The sequence below is a fragment of the Piliocolobus tephrosceles genome, chromosome 17 (assembly GCF_002776525.5).
Source record: "Piliocolobus tephrosceles isolate RC106 chromosome 17, ASM277652v3, whole genome shotgun sequence".
NCBI lineage: Eukaryota > Metazoa > Chordata > Mammalia > Primates > Cercopithecidae > Piliocolobus > Piliocolobus tephrosceles.
This window is the reverse complement of record NC_045450.1, coordinates 27,085,743-27,097,007: the sequence shown is the minus strand read 5'-3', so window position 1 is coordinate 27,097,007 and position 11,265 is coordinate 27,085,743. Positions and strand designations below refer to the sequence as shown.

Here is an 11,265-nt window from a genome sequence, read left to right as displayed (position 1 = left end):
TTTTGAGACGGAGTCTCGCTCTGTCGCCCAGGCTGGAGTGCAGTGGCTGGATCTCAGCTCACTGCAAGCTCCGCATCCCAGGTTTACGCCATTCTCCCGCCTCAGCCTCCCGAGTAGCTGGGACTACAGGCGCCCGCCACCTCGCCCGGCTAGTTTTTTGTATTTTTTTTAGTAGAGACGGGGTTTCACCGGGTTAGCCAGGATGGTCTCGATCTCCTGACCTCGTGATCCGCCCGTCTCGGCCTCCCAAAGTGCTGGGATTACAGGCTTGAGCCAACGCGCCCGGCCATAGTTGGTCTTGGTTTGATTTTTGCATCTGGTGTGGTTGGGATCAGGGTTTCTTTTTCCTCCATATGGATACCTAGTTGTTCTAGCATCATTTGTAGAAAAGACTTCCTTTCCCCTATTGTATTGGTTTGGCGTCTTTGTGGAAAATAATGTGAAAAACCACATTACCTATAAGAGTCAGTGTTTTTCAGGTCATTCCCTTCTGTCCCATTCATTTTTCTTTTTGTCTGTCCTTAAGCAAGTCCCATACTATCTTCATTGCTGTGCAACAGAGCAAAATCCTGTCTCTACAAAAAAATACAGAAATTAGCCAGGCATAGTGGTGCATGCCTGTAGTCCCACCTATTCAGGAGGCTGAGGTAGGAGGATTGCTTGAGCTCAGGACGTCAAGGCTGCAGGAGCCATGATCACGCCACTGCACTCCAGCCTGGGCAACAGAGCAAGACTGTCTCAAAGAAGAAAGAAATACCCGGTTACTTCTCCTTCATTCTATTCATATAATGAATAACTATGAGTTCATTATTGTGTGTTTTTTGTTTTTTGAAAAAGGGTGTCACTCTGTCGCCTAGGCTGGAGTGCAGTGGCGCAATCTCAGCTCACTGCAACCTCCGCCTCCCTGGCTCAAGCAGTCCTCCTGCTTCAGCCTCTCAAGTAGCTGGGATTACAGGTGTGCACACCACCACCCAGCTAACTTTTGTTTTTTTAGTAGAGACGGGATTTCACCATGTTGGGCAGGCTGCTCTCGAACTCCTGACCCCATGATCCACCTGCCTTTACCTCCTAAATGCTGGGATTACAGGCATGAGCCACCACGCCCAGCTGAGTTCATTACATTTTTATACTAACCTTTTATTCCTGAGGTATATCCAGTTTGGTCATGTATATTGTCTCTTTTATATTTATATATTTCTGGATTCTGTTTGCTAACATATTTAAGGCTTTTTGCATGTAAGCTTATGACTGGCATTGATCTCCACATTTTTGTTGTTGTTATGAATACACTTAGCCTTTTCCCCCAAGATTTGTACTACTTACCGTCTCTCCTGCCTTAATTAGTGCCAAGTCCCTCTTCCCAGTTGCTTAGACCAGAAACCTTGGAGTCATTCTTGTTTTGAACTTTTCCCTCATACACTGCATCTGATTCACCAGCCGTTCCTGTTCACAGGCCATTATCAGAACACTTCCTGTCACTTCTGCTTGTACCCTCTGCTCTAAGCCAACCCTCTGCTCTAAGCCACCATCATCTGATTTCTCTCTGATTCTGCCTTTGTGTCTCTTCAGTCCCTTTGTTCTGTTCATAATACAGATTAACCTGTTCAGTTATGTCAGATCATATCATCTGTTTGCTCAAAACCTTCCCATGGTTTCCTGTCTTAAAACTCATGAAATGACTGGTGCTTGCCCATCCCCCAGCTTGTGGTGGTGGTGTCTTTTCCCAGCCCTAGCTGTGTCACGCCCCTCGTTTCCCTATTTTTTTTTTGAGGCGGAGTCTCGCTGTGTCTCCCAGGCTGGAGTGCAGTGGCGGGATCTCAGCTCACTGCAAGCTCCGCCTTCCAGGTTCACGCCATTCTTATGCCTCAGCCTCCCAAGCAGCTGGGACTATAGGCACCTGCCAGCAAGCCCGGCTAATTTTTTGTATTTTTAGTAGAGATGGGGTTTCACCGTGTTAACTAGGATGGTCTCGATCTCTTGACCTCGTGATCCGCCCGCCTCGGCCTCCCAGAGTGCTGGGATTACAGCCTCCGCGCCCAGCCCCCTTGTTTCTTGAATATACCTGGCCCGGTTCTTCCACAGGATCACTGTGTTTACTTTTCCTTTTTATAGGATATTCTTTCCCCAGATGCCTGCATGACTTGCTCTCTCTTTAGGTCTTTATTCAAACATTCTTTCCCAATGAGGCCTTTGTAGTTATGTGAATGTTTGAGCCTCCACCACTGCACAGACTCCCTTCCTGGCTCCATTCTCTGCTTTATTTTTCTTCTCAGCGTGAGTCACCGTCCTCGTAGTGCGGCTCTCGTGCCCCCCACACCCCACCCCTAGACATAAGCTCCATGCAGGGTGGGGACTTGTCTATTTTGTTCTCCCTCCCAGCCTATTGCTCAGCACATAGTAGGCACTTAAAGTAGATTTGTTTAGTTTTGTTTCGGTTTTTTATCTTTAGCCATAAAGTGTCTCCATGTTACTCAGGCGCATCTTAAACCCGTGGGCTCAAGTGATCCTCCCGCCTTAGCCTCCCAAAGTGCTGGGATTACAGGCGTGAACCACCGCGCCCGGCTTAGTTATGGAATAAATGAAGACTTGTCTTACGGCTGTCACCTCTGAGTGCATTATTACCCTTTGCCCCCAGATCCTTTACAACCGCACCATGGTGCAGCTGGGCATCTGTGCCTTTCGGCAAGGCCTGACCAAGGACGCACACAATGCCCTGCTGGACATCCAGTCGAGTGGCCGAGCCAAGGAGCTTCTGGGCCAGGGCCTGCTGCTGCGTAGCCTGCAGGAGCGCAACCAGGAGCAGGAGAAGGTGGAGCGGCGCCGGCAGGTCCCCTTCCACCTGCACATCAACCTGGAGCTGCTGGAGTGTGTCTACCTGGTGTCTGCCATGCTCCTGGAGATCCCCTACATGGCCGCCCACGAGAGCGATGCCCGCCGACGCATGATCAGCAAGCAGTTCCATCACCAGCTCCGCGTGGGCGAGCGACAGCCCCTGCTGGGTGAGTGTGGAGCTCCAGGGTTCAGCAGGCTGCCTCACTCCCTGATTACACATGAAGATTAAGAGAAGTGAAGGGAGTAACTCTCCCACCACTCAACTCCGTCTGATGTAATGGCACCTCCTCTGCCTGGTACTGTCCTAAGTGTTTTACAAATAATTATTTAATCTGCTTTAGTAATAACCCTATGCTGTAGGTACTAGTAATACCCTTTTTCCCAGTGGAGAAACTGAGGCACAGAGAAGTTAAGTGATTTGCTCGAGTTTAACACAGCTCATGTGTACCTCTGACCTTTCCCTTTTCTTCCCATTATGTACATTACATTCCATCCAAACCAACTGTCATAGAGCCTTATTGTTCAAGAAGCTAACATTGATTCCTTTGGCCCCTTTTGAAAGACAGATCTTGCAGGGTTGCAGTGAGTGATGACTTACTGGAAAGGAATTGAGCTGCGCCCTTCCTATGACGTTGGCCCACAGGAGGGCTTGACGAGTGAGCCAAGCCCAGTGTCCACAGCCACATCCCCTCCTACAGATTTGTCCTCTCCTGGTCATGTATATGTTTGGGCTAAAGGGCAGGTTCCCTTAGGCACATTTTTGTTTGGCTTATGTAGTGAGACTTACTTTGTGCGGAAATTTCCCATGAGAATTGGAATTTTCATGTCTTAGAATATTGGCAGTCTGTCACTCCTGGCCCTGCCTTCCTGCAGAGCTAGCCTTGGCTGGAGCTGAAGTAACAGTGATGGGAAAGGGCTATCTGCTTCTCCACAGTCCCTGCCTCTGAATTTCTCCCTACAGTAGTTCCAAAAGCGAGTTTGCATCAGCTCTGCACTGTTGTTTGGCTTGTAGAGAAATATTCTTTGACCCTCTAAACATGTCTTTTTTTTTTTTTTTTTGAGACACAGCCTCACTGTCGCCCAGGATGGAGTGCAGTGGCACGATCTCGGCTCACTGCAACCACTGCCTCCCGGGTTCAAGTGATTCTGCTGCCTCAGCCTCTCAAATAGCTGAGACTATAGGCGCCCACCACCACGTCCGGCTAATTTTTTGTATTTTTAGTAGAGATGGGGTTTCCTCACGTTGGCCAGGCTGGTCTTGAATACCTGAGCTCAGGTGACCCGCCCACCTCGGCTTTCCAAAGTGCTGGGATTACAGACGTGAGCCACTGCGCCTGGACCAACCTTGCCTTTTGCAAGTGTTAATATGGTTAAAATGGAGGTTCATCCAGGAGGGCTGTGTGCCTTTCCTCACACTTAGCCCTGCTCCTGTGGTTCCATTTGCACCTGATCCCTGTTCGCATTGAGCTTGCTGTGCTTGCTTCAGAGTCTGCGTGTTCATGTTTCTCTGTCTGCCACCCATTTCTAGCCTTAGAACTTTTGCACTTTTGTCTACCCTGAATTCCAGTTACTACGGTGTACCATGTCTTACCGTCCTGGCTTGTCTTAGGATTGTATTTGGGGGCCTGAGTTCATAATTAATACATAAAACCTGTGATTTTAGAGATAATTTTGACCGGGGCTAAGTTTTTTAAGGAAAGAAAGTAACCTGCTTGGAAGAAGAATAATCTGGCAGCAGTGTAATTGATGCATGGGCACGGCACCATTCATGAAGATGATGTGAGTGAGGAAGGGTTGGTAAATTCCATTCCAGTTGAGCTGGCAGAGGTGGTTTTGTTTTGTTTTGTTTTGTTTTTTGTTTGAGACGGAGTCTCACTCTGTAGCCCAGGAAGGTGTACATGAGGACACACGCACAATTTGTCAACATTTTCGAGGTGTTCAGCAGTCGCCTGAAGTGTGTCTATGGACTGATTGAGTTCAAACCTAAGTATGTTTGTGCAGATGGAGTGGTTTGGGTGACTGCGTGGCTCTTTGGTGGAGAGGCAGGGAGAGTCTCTAATATGGTTTACTCCTCCGGCCTCTGTTCCTCCTTAAAGAGTGCTAATGGGACAGGAGTCCTGGTCCCAACTTCCCTAGGCTCTGCCTCATTCCCACCCTTTCAGGTCCCCCTGAGTCCATGCGGGAACATGTGGTCGCTGCCTCCAAGGCCATGAAGATGGGTGACTGGAAGACCTGTCACAGTTTTATCATCAATGAGAAGATGAATGGGAAAGTGTGGGACCTTTTTCCCGAGGCTGACAAAGTCCGCACCATGCTGGTTAGGTGAGCAGACAGGCTGTGATGGGTCGGGGAAGAAGAGACTGGTTGGTCCCCTTGCCTGAGGCCCCGTTGTCCCTTCTCTCCCCTCTTCCCACAGGAAGATCCAGGAAGAGTCACTGAGGACCTACCTCTTCACCTACAGCAGTGTCTACGACTCCATCAGGTAGGCTGGGCCCTGGGGACACAGAAGGGCCCCAGCCTTGTGGGCAAGGGTCCTGACTGCCCCGTCCTCTCCTTTCTCCCCAGCATGGAGACGCTGTCAGACATGTTTGAGCTGGATCTGCCCACTGTGCACTCCATCATCAGCAAAATGATCATTAATGAGGAGCTGATGGTAGGGGCCGGGGTGGGAAGCGGGCAGGTGGAGCCATGGAGGGATTGGAGTGGAGGGGCCTGATCTGTATCGTGTCCCCTCCTCTGCCTCGCACCTGTCAGGCCTCCCTGGACCAGCCAACGCAGACAGTGGTAATGCACCGCACCGAGCCCACTGCCCAGCAGAACCTGGCTCTGCAGCTGGCCGAGAAGCTGGGCAGCCTGGTGGAGAACAATGAGCGAGTGTTTGACCACAAACAGGGTACCTACGGGGGCTACTTCCGAGGTGAGTGCTTCTGGCTCCTCTCCTCACCCGGCTTCTGGTACCCTCACAGCCTCTCCCCTGGCACTCCCTCCCAATCCTTCCCATCTCTCTCCTGCAGACCAGAAGGACGGCTACCGCAAAAACGAGGGCTACATGCGCCGCGGTGGCTACCGCCAGCAGCCATCTCAAACAGCCTACTGAGCTCTCCACTCTGTGTCACGCCTAGACTATCCAACCTTGAAGTCCTAAGCCACACCTCACGCATTAAAAGTCTATTTAAAGTTGTTACGGTTGATTGCTTGTTGCCACAAAGGTGTGTTGAGCCCATTCATTTGCTGATTATATTTCTGAGCTTCTACCCACATGACAGACACAAGGTTCGGATGCAGAGGTGAACTGAACACATTCCTGACCTTGAAGAGCTTGTTGCTTTTTGACATTTAACAGAAAATTGTAACAACATAAGTTATAATGGGCGTTTTAAAAGGCCAAGTGCAGTGGCTCACGCCTGTAATCCCAGCACTTTGGGAGGCCAAGGCTGGTGGATCACCTGAGGTGAGGAGTTCCAGACCAGCCTGGCCAACATAGTGAAACCCCCTCTCTACTAAAAATACAAAAATTAGCCAGGCATGGTGGCACATGCCTGTAGTCCCAGCCACTTGGGAGGCTGAGGCAGGAGAATCGCTTGAACCTGGGAGGTGGAGGTTTTGCAGTGAACCAAGATCACGCCACTGCGCTCCAACCTGGGCAACGGCGAGACACTGTCTCAAAAAAGTCACGGATGTATTGAGGGTGTGAGCGGGGGGGGGGGGGTGGTGGGGGGAACATCAGGAAAGGCGTAGTGGAGACAGTAGTGGCGGTTGGACTCTGAGGGTTCACCAGGCAGGGAGAAGGGAGAGCTGGTATAGACAAGTGTAGATGCACTGTTACCTGTTCATAACAAGACAGGTGCCATCAGTAAGAGGGTGCATTTAGAGACTGGGCCTTTGCTGTGACATCTAAGCATGTGGTTGTTTTCTGATCATTTAAGTTGTGTTGATTGTGTTTTTTGTTTGTTGGTGGTGGTTTTTTTTTTGAGATGGAGTCTCGCTCTGTCACCCAGGCTGGAGTGCAGTGGCACGATCTCGGCTCACTGCAACCTCCACCTCCTGGGTTTACGCCATTCTCCTGCCTCAGCCTTCTGAGTAGCTGGGACTACAGGCGCCTGCCACCACACTCGGCTGAATTTTTGTATTTTTTTTTTTTAGTAGAGATGGGGTTTTACTGTGTTAGCCAGGATAATCTCGATCTCCTGACTTCGTGATCTGCCCACCTCCACCTCTTAAAGTGCTGACATTATAGGTGTGAGCCACCGCGCCCAGCCTTATTGTGTTTTATATAAGTACGGGTCCACAACAGATTGGATTTTTTTTTTTTTTTAAGAGATAGGATCTTGCTGTGTTGCCCAGGCTGGCATTGAACTCCTGGTCAAGTAATCCTCCCGCCTCAGCCCTCTAAGTAGCTGGGACTACAGGTATGTACCACCATGCCCGGTCTAGATTGGAAATTTTTAAAAAATGATCTTTTACAACATTTGAGAAGCACTGATGTGGGCAGAGGAAAAAAGTGCAAGCTCAAAGGGTTGGAGAAGTGAGAGAGTGGCGTGATTAGTGTAACGCACATGTGGAGCGTGTGCCAGAGATGCACTGGAGACTCACCCGGGCCGTCTCTTGAAACTTTCAATGCTCTGGGCTTTTATAGACAAATTCACAGCTGGGGCTGGGCGCGGTGGCTCATACCTGTAATCCTAGCACTGTGGGAGGCCGAGGCAGTACGATCACTTGAGGCCAGTAGCAGGGCACAAAAAATTAAAAATTAGCCAGACATGGTAGTGTGTGCCAGTAGTCCTAGCTACTAGGAAGACTGAGGCAGGAGGATCACTTGAGCCCAGGAGCTTAAGGTCTATTTAAGTTAAGGTACAGTGAGCTGTGATTACACCACTGCACTCCAGCCTGGGGAATAGAGCAAGACCTTGTCTCTAAAAAAAAGAGTAACAAAATAACATGAAATGGATTCCATTTTAAGAAGCAGAATGAAGCATCATTGTGTAAAGTATGAAATTGGAAGCAAAGAACATGAAGCAAAAAAACAACAAACCATCTGAAGCCTGAGGTCAGAGGTGGGGGAGGATTGAAGAGGTACAGATGTAAAAAGCTGTGAAACTACCGTGACCAGTGGAAGGAGTGAAGAATGACATTCTTCTGACTGGAGGATCAGTCAGGAGGATAAACTGACTGGAGGATAAACGAATATGACTATTTTCAAGAAATAGCTGGAATATTTCTTTGTGTTCAGAAGTACAAGAACAGCACATTTGCAGGGCAGACTGATAGGTTAAAGAGAAGCCTTGGGACGTGTCCTAACTAGATTCTAGGCTCAGCTTCTGTCACAAGGAGCCCAAAACAGTGACTCAGCAAAATAGCTTATTCATCGTGTGACAGTTCGGAGGTGAGTGGTCCAGGGTTAGGGTTAGACAACAACTGTTAACGCAGAATCATCTAGGGACCCAGGGCCGTGCTGTCGTGTTGGTCCTGCATCCCTGAGGTTGTCATCTGTGGTTAAAGTGGCTCACCAGCCCCAAGACCTCCTTCAAGCCCATGAAAAAGGAAGCAGAAATAAAGGGCCTGGAAATTACACTGATCCCATTGGCCAGAACTTAGTCTCAGCTTACCACCCTATACACAAGACTGAAATGCCTCTAGCTGGATAGTTAAACGTTCATTTAAACTTGGGGCGTTTTGTTTCTAAACGAAGGAAAGGGGCACAAGTATTAGTCTGTCACACAAGAGAAAGAATACAGAGAAAGGTTTTGAAGCGAATGGCTTATAAATAGTCCAAAGTCTGCTCATGGCTGACGTCAGAGCCAGCATGTTGACCACGTCCGTGCTGCATGCTTTAGGTACCTTATCTCACTTAATCTCAGAATAACCCTATTGTCATTCCCATTTTGTAGATGGGAGAACAGGCTCAAAGAGATAAGTGATTTACCTTCCACACAACAGGGAAGTAAGGGGTCCAGGTGCACATTAAGGCAGCCTGTGCCTGACTCTTACACCTGGTGCTGCTTACATTTCCGGAGGGGGCAGCCTGGAGAAGGCTAGGGACTGGACTCAACGTGTGAGTACTTGGTGGAAGGGAAGCCAGAGGATGGAGTGGCCAGAGGTGAAGAACCGCAGGGGAGCAGTGATGGAAAGGCCGGAGAGCTTACGCATTTCAGGGCTGGGCTGCCAAGTACCTCACTTGGCCAGTTCAGCATTCTTTGGCAGGAGGCACAGCCATTGTGTTGTCCAGTGCCAGGGTATATATGTTTTTCAGTTTCCAATCTACCAATGGTGACTTTTGAACAGCATTGTCAAACCCTTTTCTGCCCAGGGCTAGATAGTGTATATTTTAAGCTTTGTGGGCCACGTGTGGATTGTCACTCCTTTTCTTCTTAACAACAATTTTTTTTTTTTTGAGACAGTCTCGCTCTGTCGCCCAGGCTGTTAACTACCATTAACTTTTTAATGCCTCTCTTTCTGGTGTGTGTATATTTATTGCTAGATGGAATCATCCTATATATATGTCATCCATTGCTGTTTCCTGTCCCTTTACATAACATGAGCTGCTTTCTGAAATTTTACTTATTTTTAATTTCTTTATTTTATAGACAGAGTCTTGCTCTGTCACCCAAGTTGGAGTTCAGTGGTGCAATCTCAGCTCACTGCAACCTCAACCTCCCGAGTAGCTGGAACACCCAGCACCACGCCTGTCTAATTTTTGTATTTTTAGTAGAGACAGGTTTTCACCATGTTGGCCAGGCAGGTCTTGAACTCCTGGCTTCAAGTGATCCTCCTGCCTCGGTGTCCCAAAGTACTGAGATTACAGGTGTGAGCCACCATGCCCGGCCTCCCCTCCCTTTACGTAACATGAGCTGCTTTCCTAAATTTTCGCTAATCCCCTGGGGAGGTGGGAGGGCATAGGGGCCAAAAGAACAAGGCTCAAGTCAAGACACCTGGTTCAAATTCCAGCCCTTCCCTTAGAAGCTGTCACCCTTGGGACAATCTCGCTTCTCCAAGCCTCAGTGGCTTCATCTGTGAAAGAATCATATCTCTTTGTTGGAGTTGCTGTGCATTCCATGCAGGGGCCATATATGCCAAGTGACCCTCATGCCAAAGGAGCCCAAAAAAAAAAAAAAAAAAAAAAACGAGGCAGACAAATCCAGTTTGTCAGTTTGGGGTGATTTATTAAGGAACTTACACACAAAAGCATGGTTTTGGGGGGCGCCATGAAAGATCTCCACACCACAGCCCCAAGACCCAGCGCTGATGTCTTGGAGCAAAAGCATAGTGCCCTGGAAGGAATGTATGGGTCGCTACAGTGCTCACATCCTGTCATTTCTGCAACAACTGGGTGGTTTTGGAGGAAATTTACAATTAACAGGTGTTCCTACATAAAGAGTCATACATCCACCAGGCATGGTGGCACACAGCTATAGTCCCAGCAACTCAGGAGACTGAGTTGGGAGGATCACCTGAGCCTAGAAGGTCGAGGCTTCAGTGAGATGTGATTGCACCACTGCATTCCAACCTGGGTGACAGACTGAGACTCTGTCTCAAGACAAAAAAACACGAGAAGAGAAGCAGTTTGAATAAAGTATTATCTCTAATGAAAAGTACTTTAGGCCGGGCGTGGTGGCTCAAGCCTGTAATCCCAGCACTTTGGGAGGCCAAGGCAGGTGGATCATGAGGTCAGGAATTTGAGACCAGCCTGGCAAACACGTTGAAACCCTGTCTCTACTAAAAATACAAATAGCCAGGCGTAGTGGCGCGTGCCTATAGTCCAAGCTACTTGGGAGGCTGAGACAGGAGAATCGCTTGAATCCAAGAGGCGTAGGTTGCAGTGAGCCACGATCCTGCCATTGCACTCCAGCCTGGGTGACAGAGCGAGACTCTGTCTCAAAAAAAAAAAAAAAAAGTACTTAAAAAAAATTTTTTTAAATTACAATGCCAGACCTAGGCAGGTGGATCACAAGGTCAAGAGATCAACACCATCCTGGCCAACATGGTGAAACCCCATCTCTACTAAAAATGCAAAAATAAGCCAGTTGTGGTGGCACACACCTGTAATCCCAGCCACTTAGGAGGCTGAGGCAGGAGAATCCCTTGAACTCAGGAGGCGGAGGTAGCAGTGAGCCGAGATCGCGCCACTGTACTCCAGCCTGAGCAACAGTGAGACTCCATCTCAAAAACAAAAACAAAAGCAAGCCAGGCATGGCTCACACCAGTAATCCCAGCACTATGGGAGGCCAAGTGGGGAGGGTTGCCTGAGCCCAGGAGTTTGATACCAGCATGGACAATATAGTGACTCCCATCTTTATAAATTTTTTTTTTAATTAAAAAAGTAATACATCAAGGCTGGGTACAGTGGCTCATACCTATAATCCCAGCACATTGGGAGGCCAAGGTGAGAGTTGCTTGAGATCAGAAAGCTGATACCACCCTGGGCAACATAGCAAG

At 48.7% G+C, this 11,265-nt stretch overlaps 1 protein-coding gene across 1 annotated transcript in view; it reads left to right on the top strand.

Annotated features, from left to right (window-relative positions):
- LOC111526932 (eukaryotic translation initiation factor 3 subunit C) overlaps positions 1-6,040 on the top strand; it is a 24,909-nt gene extending 18,869 nt beyond the window's left edge. Inside the window, exons 16-21 of the mRNA XM_023192992.2 lie at positions 2,636-2,999; positions 4,995-5,154; positions 5,249-5,314; positions 5,398-5,485; positions 5,587-5,749; positions 5,847-6,040. Of these exons, the coding sequence (XP_023048760.1) occupies positions 2,636-2,999; positions 4,995-5,154; positions 5,249-5,314; positions 5,398-5,485; positions 5,587-5,749; positions 5,847-5,929 (924 nt within the window). The 3' untranslated portion in view covers positions 5,930-6,040. The remainder of the gene's footprint in view (positions 1-2,635; positions 3,000-4,994; positions 5,155-5,248; positions 5,315-5,397; positions 5,486-5,586; positions 5,750-5,846) is intronic.
- Positions 6,041-11,265: the final 5,225 nt, after the last annotated feature.